The sequence below is a fragment of the Ziziphus jujuba genome, chromosome 8, assembly GCF_031755915.1.
Source record: "Ziziphus jujuba cultivar Dongzao chromosome 8, ASM3175591v1".
In the NCBI taxonomy this organism is placed as follows: domain Eukaryota; kingdom Viridiplantae; phylum Streptophyta; class Magnoliopsida; order Rosales; family Rhamnaceae; genus Ziziphus; species Ziziphus jujuba.
In genome coordinates this window covers 10,510,548-10,534,174 of record NC_083386.1, presented here as the reverse complement: position 1 = coordinate 10,534,174, position 23,627 = coordinate 10,510,548, and the positions used below count along the sequence as shown (strand labels likewise).

General features: G+C 34.5%; 1 protein-coding gene across 1 annotated transcript in view; it reads left to right on the top strand.

Moving 5' to 3' along the window:
* The window catches only part of LOC132805055 (uncharacterized), a 29,299-nt gene extending 11,379 nt beyond the window's left edge, over window positions 1-17,920 (top strand). Inside the window, exon 6 of the mRNA XM_060819814.1 lies at window positions 17,709-17,920. Within this exon, the coding sequence (XP_060675797.1) occupies window positions 17,709-17,920 (212 nt within the window). The remainder of the gene's footprint in view (window positions 1-17,708) is intronic.
* The last annotated feature ends 5,707 nt before the right edge of the window (window positions 17,921-23,627 follow it).

Here is a 23,627-nt window from a genome sequence, read left to right as displayed (position 1 = left end):
TCACTCAAATAAGGTCTCAACACTCGTGTTTTTACACTAGTTTTGGCTTTTGACCTTCTTTTAAGCTCACACTCTCTTGTCTTTTTCCACCCAAAAGAATATCTCAAATTTCTTTTAAAAACACACTTAAACAGCATCTAGATAACAAATATGTTCTAATTAAACCTATCAATAAGCAAAAAAAAAAAAACAAATAGCAAGCAATTTCTTAGTGAATGGTAAAAAACCTATTATCGGCTTTACTAACTAAAAACAATTGATATTAACCTAGGTTGACTTGCTCCTAAACCCGTATTAAATTAGCCTGGATAGAAAATTAAGTTTAGATTCTAATGGTCACCTTAACCCTAATCAACTTGTGGTTAGAAACCTTGGTATATGATGAATACACCTTAATAGGTGATGGATGTCCTATTGATAAGTCAAACTAAAACACTCAATTTTTATTTTATATTTTAGGTGTTTAAAGAGAAGAAAGAAAATTCTTTCTCACAAATAAATTTCTTTATGAATGATGTACTATATATTATTAAGAAAATAAGCCCTTAAATAGGTTTGAATGAAGAAAATAAAACCCTAAAACAACTAGGTTACAATCGGCCAAGGATAAGGAAACAAAGGTGTGTAGCCAAATTCTATTACCTTTCCTAATCTAATTTGGATTAATTAATTCCTTTATTTCAAATTAGGAATTAATTAATTTACAAATCAAAATAATAAAATTCTAATTTTCCTAAGATAATTTTTCCAGCAAACAAATAAATAAAAAACCAAAATAAACACTATCTCCTAAAACAAAAAACAAATGTTCATGTTAGGAAACTAGTTGACCGGTTTGTCAAGTAAGCTGTCTTTGTCTAATCACCAACTAGTTTAGACTCCAAATTAGCTACAATATGCTATGTGGGATTCCAAATAGGATTAGTATTGATTCCCATATGTTGCCCTTGATTAGAACAAAAAAAACTTGTTTGAACAACAAGAAAGATCAAAGTCAGTGCCAAAATGAAGCAATTTGGCCAACATAAAGTCTTGTGCGCCAACATGGTTAATGAACAGATTTGATTCTACCTTGGAATGATTTCATAGTCCGTTGGAGTGATCAATCATGTTTATAAGTCAACAAATTCATCCACTACTACCCGAGGTCCAAATATATACCAAAACAACTTTCCGGGTCCATTTCGACCTTCATAACTTGGATGCATAGAATGGGCTTTGGATCTTCGGGTATTGTCATGCCCTCTTGAGATTTAATCACACCTTATATGAAGCTAACCAGGTTGTCCTTAAATCTCTTAGCTTGTGCCCTTGTGATTGGCCCCATCTTCAATTGTACAGGATCATTACCTCAATAAGTAGTCGGCTGTATGGGTACAGGCGGATTCTCATCATTCCCCTCCTCTTGAAAAGGATTTATCCTCACATCAAAATCATCACCTGTAGAAAATGGAGATAAATCAGCAACATGAAAGGTAGCACTTATATTATACTCACATGGTAAGTTAAGTTCTAATACGAACCTAGGTTGACTTGCTCCTAAATCCGTATTATATTAGCCCGGATCTTAATTATGTTTATATTCTAATGGAAACCTTAACCCTTAATCAAATTGTGATTATAAACATTGGTATATGTTGAAGATGCCATAATAGGTGATGGATATCCTATTGATAAGTTAAACTAAAATACTTGATTTTTATTGAGCGTTTTAGGTGTTCAAAGATAACAAAGAGAATTATTTCTCACAAGTATTTTTCTAGATGAATAATGTAATTAATTTTATTGAGAAAATAAACTTTTAAATAGGTTTGAAAACGCAAAATAAAACCATAAACAATTAGGTCAAAAACGGCCACCATAATGGTTTCCTTAATGTGGTCGAATTCCACCTCCTTTCCTGATCTAATTTGAATTAACTAATTCTTTTATTTTGAATTAGGAATTAATTACTTTACAATCAAAATAATAAATTTCTAACTTTCCTAAAGTAATTTGTCCAGGAAATAAATAAATGAAAACCAAAATAAAAGATAGTTTTCTAAAACAAAAAGTCAAATTCAAATTAGGAAACTAGTTAACTAGTTGACAACTAAGCTGTCTTTATCCAATTTCCAGCTAGTCTAGGCTCCAAATCAGCACTCATATACCATGTAGGATGTCAAATAGAATTAATAATGATTCCCATACATTGCCCCTTGATTGGAATAAGTCAAACTTCCTTGAACAACAAAAGAAGTCAAAGCCAACACCAAAAATGAGCAATTTTAGACAAAAAGAAATCCATTCCTTACTGTCCGAGGTCCAAAAATGTACCAAAACAACTTGTCGGGTCCATTTCTACCTTCATGACTTGGATAGACAAGACGGACTTTGGATCTTTGGATATCATCATGCTCTCTTGAGATTGAATCACTTTTTGGATGAAGCTAACCAAATTGTTCTTGAATTTCCTAACTTGTGCCTTAGTGATTGGTCCTGTCTTCAATTGTAAAGGATCAGCACCCCAGTGGGTAGTCAGTTATACGAATACAGACAAATTCTCATCACATCCTATTCCTAGATTAGATGATATACTTGATGAATTGTATGGTGCATGCATGCTTTCTACAATTGATCTTAGGAGTGGGTATCATCAAACTAGGATGAAAGAGGGAGATGAATGGAAAACCACATTTAAAACTAAATATGGATTGTATAAGTGGTTAGTAATGCCTTTTGGTTTAACTAATGCAACTAGTACTTTTATAAGATTAATGAATCATGTTAGGCATCCATCCATTGGAAAATTTATGGTTGTTTACTTTAATGATATTCTTGTATATAATAGAAATGTAGATGATCATGTAGGACATCTTAGGTTAGTTTTAGGAATGCTTAGGAAGGAAAGGTTATTTGCTCATCTTAAAAAGTACGATTTTTTCCAAAATGAACTTGTTTTCCTACGATTTGTTGTAAGTGTTGTAGGAATTAAAGTTAATCAATCCAAGGTGAAAGCCATACAAGAGTGGCCGAAACGTACATTTAGTACCCAGGTAAGGAGTTTTCATGGTTTGGCTAGCTTCTACTGAAGATTTGTCAAGGATTTTAGCACCATTACAGCACCATTGACTAAAGTTTTCAAGAAGAATATTGGATTCAAATGGGGAGAAGCACAAGAGAATTCATTCAATTTATTGAAAGAAAAATTAACTAATGCTCCTTTATTAGTTTTGCCAATTTTTTTCCGAACTTTTGAAATTGAATGTGATGCTTTGGGTGTAGATATTGGAGTGCTTTGAGGTAAAAAGGAAGACCCACAGCTTATTTTAGTGAGAAGTTAAATGGAACTGCATTAAACTATCCAACCTATGACAAAGAGATGTATGCTTTGGTAAGAGTTTTAGAGACATGGAAACATTACTTAATGCTAAAGGAATTTATAATTCATATGGATCATGAATCAATGAATCACATTAAAGGCCAAGGGAAGCTCAACCAAAGGCATGGGAAGTGGATTAAATTCATCAGAATTTTTCTTATGTCATCCGCTACAAGAAAGGTAACGAATATTGGTCGCCAACGCATTATCCTGAGGGTATGTACTATTTTCAACCTTAGATGCTAAATTTCTTGGTTTTAAACAATTAAAATAACTTTATCAGCATGATGGTGATTTAGGCGAAATATATAAAAAATTATGTTAAACATGGATTTAACAAATTTTACATCTTTAAAGGATATTTGTTTCGGAAAAGTAAACTTTATGTGCCTTATTGTAGTATTAGGGAATTATTAATTAAGGAAGGTCATGGTGGAGGTTGAATGGGTCATTTTGGAGTGTTAAAACTTTGTCTATTCTACAAGAACATTTTTATTAGCCAAACATGAGGAGAGATGTGGAGAGGATATGTGAAAAGTGTCTAAAGTGCTAAAAATGCAAATCTAGATTGAAGCCGCACAGATTGTACCTACCTTTGCCAATGCCATCACATCCTTGGGCTGATTTGTCTATAGATTTTGTTCTTGGTTTACCTAGGTCTAAGAATGGAAAAGATTCAATTTTTATAGTTGTTGATAGATTTTCAAAGATGACACATTTTATTGCATGTAATAAAACTAATGATGCATCCAATATAGCTAATTTATTCTTTAAGCAACATAGAATGCCTAGAACTATTGTTTCGAATAGGGATGCTAAGTTCTTAAGTTATTTTTGGAAAACTTTGTGGGTTAAGTTAGGGACTAAACTTTTATTTTCAACTGCTTGTCATCCATAAACTGATGGACTGAAGTAGTAAATAGAACTTTGTCTGCATTGTTGAGAGTATTAATTAGTAAGAATTAAAGAAAATGGGAGGAATGTTTGCCACATGTGGAATTTGCTTACAATAGATCTGTACATTCAGGAACTAAATATTCTCCATTTGAAATTGTTTATAGTTTTAATCATTTGACTTCATTAGATTTAACACCTTTGCCTTTAAGTGAACATGCTAATCTAGATGGAAAAGAAAAAGGAGAATTTGTCAAACAGATTCATGAGAAGACAAAAGCAAACACTGTTGAAAGCAAACATTAAGAGGAGGACAGATCAATATGCCAAGAATGCTAACCAAGGCCAAACAAAAGTTTTGTTTGAACCTAGATATTGGGTTTGATTGCAGCTAAGGAATGAGTGGTTCCAAGAACAGCGAAAGTCCAAGCTTATGCCTCGAGGGAATGGACCTTTTCAAGTCTTGGAGAGGATCAATGAAAATCCTTACAAACTTTATACGAACCTAAGTCGATTTCACCTAAACCTGTGTTATATTAGCCCGAATCTTAATTATGTTCATATTCTAATGGAAACCTTAACCCCTAATCAACCAGTGATTAGAAATCTTGGTACATGTTGAAAATGCCACAATAGGTGATGGATGTCCTATTGATAAGTCAGACTAAAATACTTGATTTCTATTGAGTGTTTTAGGTGTTCAAAGAGAACAAAGAGAATTCTTTCTCATACGTATTTTTCTATTTGAATAATGTACTTAATTTTATTGAGAAAATAAGCCTTTAAATAGGTTTGAAAACATAAAACAAAAAATTAGGTCAAAACCGTGCACCATAGTGGTTTCCTTAATGTGGCCGAATTCCATCTCCTTTCCTAATCTAATTTGGATTAACTAATTCCTTTATTTTGAATTAGGAATTAATTAATTTATAATCAAGATAATAAAATTCTAATTTTTCTAAAGTAATTTTTCCAGGAAATAAATAAATAAAAACTAAAATAAATGATAGTTTCCTAAAACAAAAAGTCAAACTTAAAATAGGAAACTAGTTGATTAGTCGACAACTAAGCTGTCTTTATCCAATCTTCAGCTAGTTTAGGCTCCAAACCAGCTTCCATATACCATTTAGGATGAAAAATAGGATTAATAATGATTCCGATACGTTGCCCCTTGATTAGAATAAGTCAAACTTGCTTGAACAACAAAAGAAGCCAAAGTTAGCACCAAAAGTAAGCAATTTCAGCCAAAAAGAAGTCTATGCTCAAATGTGGTCTTTGATATCTTTTACTTCTACCTTGACATAATTCCATGGCCTGGTAGTGATATCAATTGAGTTCATAAGGTGTTGAATCCATACCTTGCTGCTCAAGGTCCAAAATGTACCAAAATAGCATATCGGGTCCATTTCCACCTTCATGACTTGGATACACAAGACGGGTTTTTGGATCTTTGGATATTGTCTTGCCTCTTGGGATTGAATCACTCCTTGGATGAAGCTAACCATATTGTCCTTAAATTTCCTAGCTTGTGCCCAAATGATTGGTCCCGTCTTCAATTGCAAAGGATCAGAACCCCAGCGAGTAGTCGGTTATACGGGTAATGATGGATTCTCATCGGGATGTCTATACTTAATGGTTATATTATTAATGGCCATACAATCTACACACATGCACTACGATCCATCTTTCTTAGGTTCTAATAAAATAGGGACAGAACAGTGACTCATGCTTTCACAAATATAACATTTTTCAAGCAATTTGCTTACCTGGCTTTGTAGTTCTTTTGTTTCCTCAGGTTTGCTTCCATATGTAGGCCTATTAGGAATGGTAGCTCTAGGAATGAAATTCAATCCCTCGAATAGGTGGTAAACCACTAGAAATTTCCTCCAAAAAGACATCTTCAAATTCCTACAGAAGAAAAGAAATAGAACTTGGCAATTTAAGCTCTTCAAGGTTAGTTAGTGATACGAACCTAGGATGACTTGCGCCTAAACCGGTATTATATTAGACTGAATCTAATTATGTTCAAGTTTTAATGGTCACCTTGACCCCTAACCAACCTGTGATTAGAAACCTTAGTATATAATGAGGACGCCACAATAGGTGATGGAAGCCTACTGATAAGTCAAACTAAAACACTCATTCACTAATGGTGTTTTAGGTGTTCAAAGAGAATAAAAAGAATTCAATCTCACAAACAATTTTCTGTATAAAATTCAAGCTTGATTTCTCATTGAAAATAAGCCTTTAAATAGGCTAAGATTACAAAGAAAAAATCCTAAAAAATTAATTCAAAACAGGACTCAAAGTGTGGAGAAAAAGAAAGTAGAGAAAGGAAAGTACCTAATTTTTCCTAGTTTCCTAAACTAATTTGGATTAATTAATTTCTTTATTTTGAATTAGAAATTAATTAATTTACAATTGAATACTAAAATAATAACTTTTGTAAACTTATTTTTCCAGCAAATAAATAAATAAAAACCAAAATTAAAAGTAATTTCCTAAAACAAAAAAGTAGAAATCAAATTAGGAAACTAGAATATAATCTTTTTGACTTAGTTGACTATGACCAATCTTTGATCAATTTAAGCTCCAAATTAGCTTCCATGAGCCTTTTAGGATGCCAAATATACGTATCATGGAGTCCCACATGTTTCCCTTACTTGGAAGAAAGAGAAAAAAGCCAACTCAGCAAAATACAATAAAGCCAGCAAGCAACACAACAATTTTTGGCCAAATTTTGAAGTTGTCCGTACAAGTCCGTACAAGTTGGTTTTACTTTTGCCTTGACTTGTTTCCATGACCTCTTAGTGATATTTATTGAATCCATAAAGAGTTGGAACCATTTCTTGCTATCGGGACTCCTTAAAAGTACCAAAACCGCTACCTGAGCTCGTACCAGCTTCCACCATTTGTATGCTCAAAACTGGTCTTGGCTCTTTGGGTATGGACAAGCCCTCTTGAGAATGAATTACCCCCTGGATAAAGGCAACAAGTTTTTCCCTAAACCTCTTAGCTTGAGCTCTAGTGATTGGCCCGATCTTCATCCGTATCGGGTCAGCACCTTAACGGGTTGTCTGTTGTGCGGGTTCAAGCGGATTCATATCAATTAGATGGTTTAAACAAGCATCTTTATAAATCATGAGCAGCATGGGTTTCGTATTCAAAAATTCTTTATTAATTTCACCTAAACTAAGATAAAAAAAATTTCTTTTTCTTTTTTTTCCTTTCTTTTTCTTCTTTCCCTCTCTCGGCCATCACATTCTTTCCCTCTTTCTTGGCTTTCTCCCCTTTTTTCTCTCTCTCGGGTTCCTTTCTCTATCTCCCTTTAAATTCAATTTTAGAAGATGTACCTTGGTTAGATGTTTTGCCCTTACCTTCTTTTTCAATTGGTGGAGTCATGGGTGCCACATTTTCCATCTTCTTTAGCCGTTCGGCCTCCCTCCTTTGTTGCATTTGTAGTTAATCTCTAAACACCTCTTTTGAAGTCAACGACTTAAGCTTAATCTTCCTTCCTTTAAATTTAAAAAAAATTGGATTTTCTCAATCATAATGTATAGTATCTCTATCAAATTGTCATGGTTTTCCTAATAAAATACGTCCGGCATGTATAGGTACAACATCACATAAAATAACATCCACATATTTATCAATACTAAACTTTACTTTGGCATGTTTATTTACCTTCATCTCATCACTATCATTAAGCCATTGTAGTCTATATGGTTTGAGATGTTTAATTGTTGTTAACCCTAATTTATTAACCACAACATTATAATGACATTAGCATAACTTCCACTGTCAATTATCATACTATAAATATTACCTTGAATATCACATCGGGCATAGAAGATGTTCTCTCTTTGGACTTGATCTTCATCTTTGTACATGGTTAGAACCTTCCTTGCTACCAAGCTAAGTTTGGCTCTTAAAGCCTTTAGTGTCTTGGGTTCTCCATATTCTTCCCCTTCAATTTCTTCCTCAACAAGTTCAACTTCTTCTTCGGATTCTTCACGTTCGAATTCCAACTTTCTATTGCCTTTTAGCACCATAATTCTTAAATTTGGACATTGGTTGGCAACATGTTCTCAACCCTGACACATAAAACACACAATATCTCAAGTTATAGATGGTTTAGAATCAAACTTACCATTCGATTTTGGTGCTGGTATGTGTTCGGCCAGATTGTCCTTCCTTGGTCAATTGGAGCTCTCCTCGCCTTATTTCAATTTTAACCATGGTTCGAATATGGGATTACTTCTCCAAACACTTGCACTTGACCTCTCGACCTTCTGCTATTGAAAGCCCATCCAAACTGTGAGCTTATACCCCTCCTCTTGAATTGGTTCTTAATTTCGATGGCCACATGTAACATCTCTTCCAACTCCACATATTGTTGTAATTCCACTTGGTTGGTTAACTTTCGGTTTAAACCTCCCAAAAACCTAGCCATTGTTGCCATTCGGTCCTCATTCATGCTCAAGCTCATCATGAGCATCTCCATTTCTTTGTAATAGTGCTACACGGTTCTACTTCCTTGAGATGAAGATTGTAACCTTTGATGTAGCAACCTATGGTAATGGCTCGGCATAAATCTCTTCCTCATGGCTCCCTTCATTTGTCGCCAAATAGTAATTAGTTTATTACCAACTCTCATTCGGATATCTTTCTCATTATTCCACCATTGTAAAGCATAATGACCAAATTCCAAAGCAGCCAATTTTACCTTCTTTGCCTTAGAATAGTTATGGAAATAAAAAATAATCTCTATGTGTTCTTCCCATTCTAGATAAGCTTCCAAATCACTTTTACCTAAAAATGGTGGGATATTGACCTTAATGTTTCCAAGATCATCCTCTTTCTCTCGGGCTTGCCTCCCACGGTTTTGCCTTCCTTGGATTGCAAAAATATATTCAAACTCATCCTCAAGGTTATCTTAAAAATTACCTCTTTCGAATTCCTCTCGAAAATGTCCACGGCCTCGTCTACCTTGACCTCGGCCTCCATGAAATTCTTATCCTGATTTGGACCACCTTAGGAAAGTTCAAATATGTCCATTCTTTTATCAAGTTTATCAAAGCGAGCATTCATCCTTTGTAGTTGCTCCAAAACTACCATTATGTCCGTAGGTTCTCCTCTACCTCCCGTAGCTCTAGATTCCCCTTTAAATCCCATAGATTCCTCTTCAATATTTCTCAAGGAATCACCTCCTTTTATTATCCTTGAATCTATTATGTTAGAGAAAATAATTCAAAGAACCTCACTAAATTCACTCCCTCACGTGTTTTATTAAAACAAGGTCTTAACACTCGTGTTTGCACACTAGTTTTGGCTTTTGACCCTTTTTTAAGCTCACACTCTCTTGTCTTTTTCCATTCAAAAGAATATCTCAAAGTTCTTTTTAAAACACACTTAAACAAAAATTAGATCACAAATATGTCCAAATTAAACTTATCAATAAAACAGCCACTAAAGCGAGTAAATGCTGAGTGAATTTTTAACACCTAATTCTTGGCTTTTCTAAGCAAAAAGAAGGAAAATTGACAAGAAAATTTTTTTGGGTTTAGCAAAGGAATAAACCAAAATATTAAGAAACAAAAATTCAAAGATCAAAGGTCGAAAAGGATCCAAACAAATAACAAGAACACAATTCAAACAAATATGGAATAGTTATTGGTTGTAATTCTTGTAATTTAAGTCTACGTCTTGAATCCTTAAACTAATTCTAATCCAATTAATTTTAGCACTCAAAATTCTAATATCCAGCAACAATATAGAGTTGAATAAACAAAAACTTCAGCAACCCTCAATTTCACACCAAACAAACTCAATCTCTCAATTTTCTCAAAACCAGCCTTTTAACAATTGTTTTTTTTTTTTAAACTTTGGCTTTTTTCTTCTTCTTTTTTTTTTCTTTTTGATCACTCACAAAATGACATCAACACAACCTCTAGTAGCAAGAATCACCACGAAAAATTACAATTCTAAAGCCACAATTTTATCAAACCCGATCTACACTTTCAATTTGATACAAACCTAAGTCGATTTGCTCCTAAACCTGTATTATATTAGACCAGATCACAATTATGTTCAGGTTCTAATGGTCACCTTAGTCCTTAATGAACTTATGATTATAAATTTTGATATATGATGAAGAAACCACAATAGGTGATAGATATCCTATTGATAAGTCAAACTAAAACACTTGATTTCTATTAAGTGTTTTAGGTGTTCAAAGATAACAAAGAGAATTTTTTCTCACAAATAAATTTCTAAATAACATCTAAGCTGCTTTCTCATTGAAAAATAAGCCTTTAAATAGGCTAAGAGTACAAAACAAAAAAGCTCTAAATCACAATAGTTAAAACCAAACATGAAGCATGATGTGGCCGAAATTCTTACTTTCCTAATCTAAATTGGATTAATTAATTCTTTTGTTTTGAATTAGGAAATAATTAATTTATAATTAAAATAATAAAATATCAACTTTTGTAAGTTAATTTTATCTAGTAAATAATTAAATAAAAACCAAAATAAAAGATAGTTTCCTAAAACAAAAAAGTCAAATTCAAATTAGGAAACTAATTGACTAATTTGTCAACTAAGCTATCTTTGACCAATCTCTAGCTTATTAAAGCTCCAAATCAGATCTAATATGCCATGTAGAATTCCAACAGGATTAATATTGATTCCCATACATTTCCCTTGATTGGAACAAAGAGAAATTGCTTGAACAACAAAAGAAAACAAAGTCAGCGCCAAAATGAGCATTTTTGGCCGAAAAGAAGAGTTGTGCACAAATACTAAATTTAGATGCTTTTGCTTCTGTCTTAACATGATTCCATAGCCTCTTGGTGATATCAACTGAGTTCATAAGGTTTTGAATCCATTCCTTGCTGCCTGGAGTCCACAGATGCACCAAAAAAATTATTCGGGTCCATATCAACCTTCACCACTTGGATGCATAAAACGAGCTTTGGCTCTTCGAGTTTTGTCTTGCCCTCTTGAGATTTAATAACTCCTTGTATGGAACCAGCCAAGTTTTCCTTAAATCTTTTAGCTTGTGCCCTAGTGACTAGCTCCGTCTTCATTTCTAAAGATTAGCACTCCAACGAATAGTCGGTTGTACGAATATGGGTAGATTCTCATCACAATTAAAAACAAATTGCAAAAACTTTAAGGTTTATGCATATGCTTTCAAATTTCTATCTTTTTTTCTTTTTTTTGAATATATGAATGCAACTAATTAAGATTACAACAGCAAAGAAAAATCAACAATAAACCAAATTACTAAGAACTATTATGCAACACCAACCAACAAACTAGAAAACAAAAATTTGGCTAAAAGAAAGGACCTATTTCAGCTATGAATGATTTTTTGTTTTTTTAATGCAGAACATGAATAGACATGAAACAACCTTAATCTAATGTTAAAATTGTAGAATAACACAAAACAAAACAAAGCAGATAAGATAGATCAAATCTGAACAAAATTTGGCTCTGATACCAAATGATACGAACCTAGGTCGACTCGCTACTAAACCGTACTAAATTAGCTCGGATTGAAAATTACGATCGAAAATTAGCTCGGCCGAATTTGCTGTATTGCTGGCTTTGCTGTATTTTACTGTATTATCCTTTTATTACTTTTCTAAGCATAGGCAACGTGTGGGAATTCATATTCAGCTTATTTTGCATCCTAAAAAGCATCTAGAAGCTGATTTGGAGCTCAAAGAGGTCAAAGATTGATCAAAGTCAACTTGATCAAAAGGCTAGCATTTTTAGTTTCCTAATTTGTTTTTACTTTTTGTTTTAGGAAACTAACATTACTTTTTGGCTTTTATTTATTTATTTATTTTCTGGACAAATAACTTTAGGAAGGTTTTTATTTTATTCTTTCCATTGTAAATTAATTAATTCCTAATTTAATATAAACGAATTAATTAATCAAACTTAGATTAGGAAAGGAAGTAGAGTTTCGGCCAACTAGGTTTCTTTATGTGTGGTGGCTGGTTTTCTTTATGTTCTAGGGTTTTTAAGTTGTCTTTTCAAAGCCTATTTAAAGGCTTAGTTATCAATAAGAATTAACTTTGATTTGATAAAGAAAATACTTGTGAGATTAATTATCTCTTTGTTCTTTGAGAACACCTAAAACACCATTAGAGAATTGGTTGTTTTAGCTTGACTTATCAATAGGTTTTTCATCCCCTATTGTGGCGTCTACATTATACCAAGGTTTCTAACCACAGGTTGGTTAGGGGTTGAGGTCCATTCCATTAGAACTTGAACTTAATTGAGATCCGGGCTAATATAATACGGGTTTAGGAGCAGGTCGTCCTAGGTTCATATCATTTGGTATCAAAGCTAAATTTTGTTCAGGTTTGATCTATCTTTATTTGTTTTATTTGTTTTTGTGTTATTCTGCAATTTTAGCATTAGGTTAAGGTTGAATCTATCCCATACACGTTCAGCATCTCTTAAAAAAAAAATAAAAAAAAAAACCCATTCCTAGTTGAATTAGGTTTCCTTGTTTTACCATATCTTTGTTTCCTTGTTTGTTGGTTGATTTTTCATATTTGTTCTTGGTAATTTTTGTTTTTGTGGATTTTTTTATTTGCTGTTTTAGTCTTAAATATTTGCATTCATACATTTAAACCAAAAAAAAAAAAAAAAAAAAAACAGAAGGTGACTTGCGGCAACAACTTAAAAAAAAAAAAAAAAAAGAAGAAGAAACCCGAAATAAAAAAATAAAAAAAAAATCGGTTGGTTTAAATTTGGTGTTGAAGTTTGTTGCCGGGAATTTCTTGTAGCTGCTGATTTGTTGGTCATCTTTTCCATATTTGGAGTTGCTGGAGATTATTATTGTTGCAGAGAAAAAAAAAATTGGATTAAAATTGCTAAAGGAATTGATACATAAAAGCTTGGATTACTAAGAACACAACCAACAATTATTCAATATTTTTGTTCTACTTGATTCTTGTTGAATGTGACTTTCCTTTGCCACAATTTTATTCTTGGACTCATAAACTACTACCATCTGGTGCAGTTTTCAAAAATTCCAATGTTTTCCCATTATTTTGTGTTTTCTTGTCTAGAAAGTCGAAAAAAACTAGGTTTTGTTGAATTATTTCGGTATTGCCTACTTTTTTCTACTATTTTGTTGATAGTTTAATTAAAGCATACTAGTGATCTAATTACTGTTTTGTGGGTGTTTTAATTAGAACTTTGAGATAATTCATTGAGTGAAAAAAAGGCAAGAGTGTGTGAGCTTAAAAGAGGGTAAAAGCCGAAACTAGTGTGCAAACACGAGTGTCGAGACCTTGTTTGAGTGAAACACGTGAGGGAGTGAATATTGTGAGGATTTATTTTATTTTTGCAGTATTTTACTAACTTGGCAGATTCTAGAATAAGAAGAGGAGACACACCACTGAGAATTAATGAAGAGGAGTCCGTAGGATTTCATGGTGATCCATGAGCTACCGGGAGTGGTGAGCAAATGGAATTGAAAGCTGCTTTGGAACAATTACAGCGGGTGAGTGCTCAAGTTGAGCACATGAATCAAAGAATGGGAAGGCTAGAAGTTCCCCAAGGATTTCCGAACACAAGAAATAGGCAAGATTTCCATGAAGGTCGAGGTCGAGGACGAGGAGGCCGAGAGAGACCGAGAGAGGAATTTGACGAGGAGAATTTCGGTGGAGACTTTGAGGAAGGCATGGACGAAACCTTTGCTCTCCAAGAGAGAGCTGGCCGTGGAAGGTGTAGGAGGGAAGAAATAGATGACAATCTTAGCAATATCAAGATCAACATCCCACCATTCATGGGAAAAAGTGACCCCGAAGCATATTTGGATTGGGAAGAAAAGATGGAGATGATATTTGACCGCCATAATTATTCAGAGGGTAAGAAGGTGAAATTGGCAACAATGGAGTTTGGCCATTATGCACTCCAATGGTGGACCAATGATCAAAACACCCGAAGGAGAGTTGGTGATGACTTGATTACTACATGGCGACAAATGAAAGGAGCCATGCGGAAGTGATTCGTACCATCACACTATCATAGGTTGCTGCATCAAAGACTTCAATCTTTATCTCAAGGACATGGATCCATGGAGGATTATTACAAGGAGATGGAGATGCTTATGATGAGATTGAACTTGAATGAAGATAGGGAAGCAACCATGGCAAGGTTTCTTGGTGGTTTGAATCGTGAAATAGCCAATCAACTAGAATTGCAACAATATATGGAATTGAAGGAGATGTTGCATGTGGCTATTAAATTAGAGCATCAATTCAAGAGGAGGGGTGTAAGATAATGGTTTGGAGGCGTTTCCAACAGTGGAAGGTCCAATTCAAATGGCTGGAGGAACAATCCCATCTATGAAAGCAAGCCAAAGCCGAAAGTCAAAGAAGAAAGTTCAAACTGGCCAAGGAAGGAGACTAGAATCAAATCTATCCAAGCACCAAAGAATGAGGTAAAATTAGATCCTAGACCTTCTAGAACTCATGATGTTGTGTGTTTTAAGTGCCAGGGAGGAGGACACATTGCTATCCAATGCCCGAATAGAAGAATCATGGTGTTAAAGGGCAATGACGAGCTAGAATCGGAAAGTGAAGAAAGTGAGGATGAAGCCAAGCAAGAGGAGGAGGACTTGGAGGATGAACCCGAAACCTTGCAAGCATCCAATGCTGAATTAAACTTACTTTCTAGGAGAGTACTTGCTGCATACAAAGATGACAATGAAATTCAAAGAGAGAACATCTTCCACACCCGATGTGAAATTCAAGGTAAGATTTGTAGTATGCTTATTGATAGTGGAAGTTGTACAAATGTAATTAGTAACATTGTAGCTGATAAATTAGGCTTAATAACTATTAAACATCCAGAACCTTATAGAATACAATGGCTTAATGATAGTGGTGAAATAAAAGTGAATAAACAAGCCAAAGTAAAATTTAATATAGGTAGATATGAGGATGTAGTTTTATGTGATATTGTACCCATGATTGCTGGACATATACTATTAGGTAGACCATGGCAATTTGATAAAGATGCTACTCATTTTGGTCGAGAAAATAGTATTGTTTTCAGGTTTAAAGGGAAGAAGGTCAAGCTGGAACCATTATCTCCTAAAGAGGTTTACAAAGACCAATTACAAATGCAACAAAGGAGAGAAGCCGAAAAGCTCAAGGAAAAAGCAAGTATGGCACCAACGGCTTCACCATCCTTTCAAGAAGGTAAGAATGAGGTTGCTGATCAAGGTAAAGTTTCTAAGACTCATATTGAGTGGAAAGATCAAGGAAAAACCAAAAGAGAGGGGAAAGAAAGTGGCAAACCCGAAAGCTTGGAGAAGGAAGGGAAATCCAAAGGTTTGCACCAATCCAAGGGGGAAAAAGAAAAAGAAAGAAAAGAAAGGTCAAGTAGCAACTTTTATTTGAGTTTAGGGGATATTAATAAGGTTATTGAGTGTAAGACACCTTTGCTGGTCATGATTTATAAAGAAAATTATTTTAATGCTCAAACTAACTATGAAGAACTTGAATTCCCAAGTTCAATGATTTCTCTTTTGAAGGAATTTGGAGATGTCTTCCCAAATGAAATTCCAAGTGGACTACCATCCATTCAAGAAGAAAAATGTGAGCTTGCTGTCCAAGGTAAGTCTTCTAAAACCCAGTTTGAGTGGAAAAATTATATTAAACCCGAAAGTGAGAAATTTGGTGCAAAAGCCAAGAGTGATGTAAAACCCATTGAATCAGTGAGTGTGAAAGAAAAAGAAAGGAAAAATATAAATTTTTATCTTAGCTTTGGTGATATTAATAAAGTAATTATGAATAAGAAATCATTGCTGACCATGAATTTTAAAGATACTTATTTAAAGATGTCTTTATTGCCTAGAACTTTATCTGCATTGTTGAGAGCTTTACTTAGTGGCAATTTGAAAATTTGGGAAATATTGTTTGCTAACTTTAAAAAGTGTAATTTTTACCATAATGAGCATGTATTTCTAGATTTTGTTGTAATAGTGTTTAACCCAGGAAAATTGGTTTGGTTGCACTTATGAAAGAAAAGGTTTCCTAAACAAAGAAAGTCAAAGCTCATGCAGCCTATGGATGGACTTTTTCAAGTTTTGAAGCGGATTCACAAAAATACCTACAAACTTAATTTAATAGGTGAGTATAGTGTTAGTGCTGCATTTATTATTGCTGATTTAACTCCTTTTGCTGCAGGTGATGATCTTGATTTGAGGACAAATCCTTTTCAAGAGGAGGGGAATGATGTGATTCCGTCCAAGCCCGCTCAACCGATAACCCGCTGGGGTGCTAATCCGTTACGGATGAAGGTGGGACCAATCACTAGAGCACAAGCCAAGAAGTTCAAGGATAACCTTGCTGTGCTTATTCAAAGGATAAATCATAATCAAGAAGGAATGGTCATGACCAAGGAACCAAGACCTATTTTGCTAATACAAGCACTGGAGACTAGTACGGACCCGGGTGACGGTTTTGGTACATTTTTGGAGTCCGGGAAGCATGAAATGGTTCCAATGATTTATGGGTTGAATACATATGCCTAAGAGGTCATGGAATCAAGTTAAATCAGCCTCAAATGCAATCAAAAAGGGCTTGTACGGACAGCATCAACAATTTGGCCGAATTTGCTGTATTGCTGGCTTTACTGTATTTTACTGTATTAGCCTTTTATTACTTTTCTAAGCATGGGCAACGTGTGGGAATTCATATTCAGCTTATTTTGCATCCTACAAAGCATCTAGAAGCTGATTTGGAGCTCAAAGAGGTCAAAGATTGATCAAAGTCAACTTGATCAAAAGGCTAGCATTTTTAGTTTCCTAATTTGTTTTTACTTTTTGTTTTAGGAAACTAACATTACTTTTTGGCTTTTATTTATTTATTTTCTGGAAAAATAACTTTAGGAAGGTTTTTATTTTTTTCTTTCCATTGTAAATTAATTAATTCCTAATTTAATATAAACGAATTAATTAATCAAACTTAGATTAGGAAAGGAAGTAGAGTTTCGGCCAACTAGGTTTCTTTATGTGTGGTGGCTGGTTTTCTTTATGTTCTAGGGTTTTTAAATTGTCTTTTCAAAGCCTATTTAAAGGCTTAGTTATCAATAAGAATTAACTTTGATTTGATAAAGAAAATACTTATGAGATTAAGTATCTCTTTGTTCTTTGAGAACACCTAAAACACCATTAGAGAATTGGTTGTTTTAGCTTGACTTATCAATAGGTTTTCCATCCCCTATTGTGGCGTCTACATTATACCAAGGTTTCTAACCACAGGTTGGTTAAGGGTTAAGGTCCATTCCATTAGAACTTGAACTTAATTGAGATTCGGGCTAATATAATATGAGTTTAGGAGCAGGTCGTCCTAGGTTCGTATCATAAACAAGTCCTTCTTTAGTTTTGACTATATTCTTTTACCTTTTGCAGATTTTGATTTGAATACTCCTCCACAATATTCTGAAGAACAGGTTGCAGTTTCAGTTCAGCTCACGGCAGTTGAAAGTCTCTCTTTGCCTAAAATTCTTACTGTTGAGAACTTCAAGAAGGCTGGTCTCCATATGGCTAGTGAAAGAATTGTGGCTGATACGGACCCATCCAGACTTCAAAGGATAAGAGAATCCAAGAAAGCAAAAGTGTAAAAGAGAAAAGGAGCTCCCAAGACATCTCATGTTGAAGACGTTTTATGTGAGAAATGTTAGGCTATTTCCATGGCTTCCCGAGCTATTGACAAAGCTCAAGTTATGTCTTCGAATCTTTCTAATGGTTCTGCGAACTTGGATGGTACTTTTGTAAGTAAAGGGGAGAAAATTCTTCCTTTGAAGAAAGTAAGATCCAAAGGTGTTGGTGATGTTTCTCACGTAAAACTTCTTCGATGGCTTAAATTTGATGGCTTAAAATTGTACAGTGGCTGCTGAAAGGGTTAAACCTCTAGAAGATCATGTGAAAAGGTTAATTTTAAACTCATCTTTAACTTAAAAGAACCACGAGGCTAAAGCTGTGTTGAATGTTACCAAGGAGAAGTTTGCTGTGATTGAAGGAGAGATGGACAAATTGTGATCCAAGTCTGAGTTCTTGAAGAGGTATTTAAAGGAGAAAACAGCAACAGCAAAAAATAATGCTAATGCACTTCGAGAGAAAACTGCTGAGGCCTTAAAACTTTCAAAAGATTTGAGGAATGCCATGGCTTTAGCAAGTCTTATTAAAGCTGATTGTTTGGACATGGGTTACCGTCATGGTTAGAGCAAGTGCAAGAAGAAGTATGCGGTTGAGGGTCCTTAAGCTGTCTCTTAACATCTCTCTATCAAGTGATGCTATTATCAATCTTTCAGATGTTGAAAGTAAGGAGGAGATTTTGGATCCGAATTAAGGCGAAGACCTTAAGGGGAGTCCTGGGCTTGCTGCAAATCTAAAGATAGAGATAACAAACACTAGTTCAGTCCTTTCTAGTACGGCAGATCCAAAGTCACCGATTATAATTGATGGAGACAAGAACCCTGACGTCGTGGCCAAAAATTCTTAAATTTCTTGATTTTTTGTTTGTTACATTAGATAACCTTTGTACAAATCCGTATTTTGGTTATCATGTTTGTTGATAAACACAATTTGTAGCTTTTGCTTATCGTACTTGTAGATAAACATAGTTTATTTCTTTCCTATTATCTCGATTTTTTAATTTTAAATTCTTAGTTGCTTTATATGCTACAAGGTTTGAAATTCTCTTTAGGCTGTTTATTTATAGCCTGTGCTGCGATATTGAACTCATGCTTCCGTCTAACGAATGATTGGTTTTTGTTTTCTTATTCAATCAGGCTTTTGACTTGGTAAAATGCGGTGGAACCTAAAGGGTTCCATCTTTTTCTTTTGTGCTTGTTTGGACAATAAAATGGGAGCTGGATCTTTCATTTTCAATCTCGAATGAATCAATGGTGTTCAAGTCGTTACTTTTGCATAGTTTCTCCAAAGCTTGATTGGATAATAAAAACACTATCGTAATGTTCTTTTGAAGCTCATCACTCTAGTTTTGGATGGCCCTTCTTTAAGTTTCATGGGTATCTTTTGAAGAAGGCTTTAGAGTTTTAAGCATTTCAATTCTTCTATGAGAAAGGATCCAACTGAAAAGTGGATTCGTTCATCTGCTTTAGGGTGGAGAACTTTTGTCTTTTGACTTTCGAAGATGACTTTGAACAGTTGGTGAAATTGTATGACACCAAAGCTTTTGTAATTTTGTAGATCTTGTAGTTGTTACAAAGTACTCAATATTGCTTATGTAATTAAGTATCCGAGCTTACTTTGTAATTGATTTATTCATAAATAGAATAAAAACTTCATGTTGTTAAAAATGAATTTGATCTGATGTCGGGTTATGATCTTATTTAATTTGTGCCCCATCCCAATCCTTCTAATCTTTAATTTAAGTTGGAAGATTGGTATAACAACAATCGCTCTATTTGTAATATGTAGCCATACGTTTATTGTTTTCATACTTCCGTTTGTTGAGGTTAAACCTGTTGGTTTGTATTCCCTAACTTGGAAGAAATGATTTACGTAATGTTATTTCCGAACATTTTGTAGCGTTTGTTTTTGGTTACTTGTCCTTTCTATGGCACATAAGTTGTAACTCTTTTGTTACTCAACTATGTTTGGTTAAACCATTCGGGTTGTATGCCAAACTGAGCTGCTTAGGATTTTTGTTTGTTCAATCTGAGACTGTTTGTCACTTTTATTCGCCATAGACTAAATTATCTTTCACCTGGTGTGTGCATACCGAGCTATCTTTAGTTTGGTCTAGTCTGAGACTAGTTTGAAGCTATTATGAAGTTTATCATCATCAGATATTTGGGTTTAACGAAGCTTTCATGTGGAGGTTCAAACGTTCCTTGCATGTGACATTTCAAATCAATTCTTTTAACCCAAAAAAAAAAAATTTGTAGCGTTATGATTTTTTAGGATCATTTATTTCATTTATCATATTTGGAGGATAATTATGATAAGATATATGGTTATCTAGATACAAAAGGATGCGAGTAAAGCAGAACATGAAAGGGTGTTACTTACGTGTGTGGCAATGATTTACTTCTCTATTTTCAAGGTGCGTGTTGAGCCATAGATTTTGAGGATGTGTAAAAATAGGGTAAGGCAGTTATGCTGTTGTTCTATATATTGGGCATAGCTATTCGTGTTTGATGTCTATCTCCCTCGTTCGTTTTCTTCTCTTTCTTCTTTCTGCATGTTAGAAAGGTCATTGCTCTAGTTATCTTTGGCTCAACTAGGCAATGAGATCATCATTGCCAGTATCTGCTATGTTTTCATTGGAAAGTAGAAATGTTTAGAAGATGCTGGCACTGATGATCTTATTCTCTCGGTGATAGCCATAGGGTATGGGCAATGTTGATCTCAATGATCGAGTGCTCGTAATATGCTCTTCGATCTACTTGGGTGGGCTGATATTTCCATGGGAAATGCAGGTAATTTTGTTTCCCAATCAATGAAATTATCCACACTTTTATTGTATTGTGAAACCACCCGTATATCTCTTCAATTCTTGCATGGCTATTGGTGGAATTTGAGAGATAGACATTGATACGAACCTAGGACGACCTGCTCCTAAACCCGTATAATATTAGCCCGGATCTTAATTAAGTTCAAGTTCTAATGGAATTGACCTCAACCCCTAACCAACCTGTGGTTAGAAACCTTGGTATAATGTAGACGCCACAATAGGGGATGGAAAACCTATTGATAAGTCAACGTAAAACAACCAATTCTCTAATGGTGTTTTAGGTGTTCTCAAAGAACAAAGAGATAATTAATCTCACAAGTATTTTCTCAATCAAATCAAAGTTGTATTCTTATTGAAAAATAACCCTTTAAATAGGTTTTGAAAGAAACAAAGTAAACCCCAAAAACCCTAGGTAAAACAGGCCACACAATAAAGAGTTCTATGGTGGCCGAAATTCTCACTCCTTTCCTAATCTAATTTGGATTAATTAATTCCTTTATTTTGAATTAGGAATTAATTAATTTACAATGAAAATAATAAAATAATAACTTTTCTAAACTTATTTTTCCAGAAAATAAATAAATAAAAACTAAAAAGTAATGGTAATTTCCTAAAACAAAAAGTAGACTCAAATTAGGAAACTATAATACTAGCTTTTTGACTAAGTTGACTTTGACCAATATTCGACCAAATTGAGCTCCAAATCAGCTTCTAGATGCTTTGTAGGATGCCAAATAAACTGAATATGAAGGCCCACACGTTGCCCATGCTTGGAAAAATAAGAAAAGGCTAATACAGTAAAATACAGTAAAGCCAGCAAGCAATACAGCAAATTCGGCCAAATTGTTGAAGCTGTCCGTACAAGCCCTTTTTGATTGCATTTGAGGCTGCTTTAACTTGATTCCATGATCTCTTAGGCATATGTATTGAACCCATAAAGCATTGGAACCATTTCATGCTTCTCGGACTCCAAAAATGTACCAAAACCGTCACCCGGGTCTGTATCGGCTTCCACCACTTGGATGCTTAGAATAGGCTTTGTATCTTCAAGTATGGACAAGCTCTGTTGAGATTGATTACCCCCTATATAAATACTTCCAGGTTGTCCTTAAATCTCTTAATTTGAGCTCTTGTGATTGGCCTAATCTTCATCCGTGTCGAGTCAGCACCCCAGCGGGTTATCGGTTGAGTTGGCTCGGGCGGAATCACATCAGACATATCTCAGAAATATTTACTGGAGCTCATAGTTGTTCTGGAGGGATATTTTTTATCGTTATATGAGATGAGGAAGAAAGAGAGGTGGAGTCTTTATTCGAGGGAGGAATCCTTTCAAAAATGAAAGCTGCTGATCCAAGATAGTCCCTTCTCGTCTGATGGAACACAAAAGTCATAGAGGAAATGGTATATGATGTTTTGCTGAAGAGGAGACCATAGATTCAGAGCTTTTCTGTGAAATCCATAGATCCAAAAAAAAAAATTTATTTATATACCCAATGTTCTGGGTTTTGCAGTTACTTTTTGTAAATTTTACTGAGAATAAATGAAATCCTTTCATTCTTCATTTTTATGCTTCTACTACTGTAGCTTTCAAATAAATTCTTTTATTTTGTAGCTTTTATTGTTTTCACGAATGCAATACAAGATTTAGAATTGTGTAAATACATGGTTTACAATTTATGGCATTGATCTTCAAAAAAAGGATGTTGAGTGGTAAATCCTTAAATTTTCTGAATGCTAGTTTTTCGAAATAGTTTTACCCTTCAAATTCCAAATTTTGTACATTCCCGGCCGAACTATCGAGATGACTTTATAAGGTCCTTCGCAGTTCGACCCTAGTTTTCCCAAATTACTCTCCTTTTTCCCTGGAAAAACTTTCCTGAGGACTAAGTCTCCAACTTGAAAAGTTTAAGGCTTGACTATTGAGTTGTAATGCTTTACTGCTATTTGTTGATATTGTCCAAGTCTGATAGATGTAACTTCCCTTATCTCTTCGATTTCATCGAGTGCCTGGTTAATCAACTAGTCATTATGCTGTTCGAGGTATCTGCTTGTGCATGAACTCCTCTCTGATATCTCGGCAGGGATGACTGCTTCAGCTCCATAGACAAGAAAAAATGGAGTTTGGTTTGTTGGTACTCGGACTGTTGTCCTATAAGACCAGAGGACTCCCGGGAGTTCTTCGGCCCATAAACCTTTTGAGTCTTCAAGTCGCTTTTTTAGAGTATTTAATATACTCGTATTCGATACTTTGGCCTAGCCATTTCCCTATGGATGTCTTGGTGAAGAATGTTAGACTTCTATCTTCCATTCTTTGCAGAAATCTTTAAATCCTTTACTGATGAATTGCGAGTCATTGTCTGAAATTAGCACCCTCCGTAGGCCGAATCTGCATATGATGAACTTCCATACGAAGTTTGTTAGATGCAATTCTTTGATTTTTGGATAAGCTTCAACTTCATTCCATTTTGAGAAATAATCAGTTGCTACAAGAATGAACCTCCTTTGCCTTGTAGCCGTAGGGAATGGTCGCATGATATTAAGTCTCCACTGTATGAAAAGCCAACGACTTGATACATTTGTGAGTTCATTTGCTGGTACATGGTGTAACGATGCAAGTTTTAGGCATTTATCACATTCTTTCATGTACCTTTCATAATCTTTTATTAGTGTCGGCCAATAGAAACTGTGTAGCATTATTTTATGAAATAGCACTCTCCCTCCTTAGTGATTGCCACAATAGCCTTCATGTACTTCGACCATAACATTTAAGGCTGCAGTTGGTCCCAAACATTTTAATAAAGGCCCTTGGTAAGATCTCCAATAAAGTTCTCCCTTGAGAATACAAT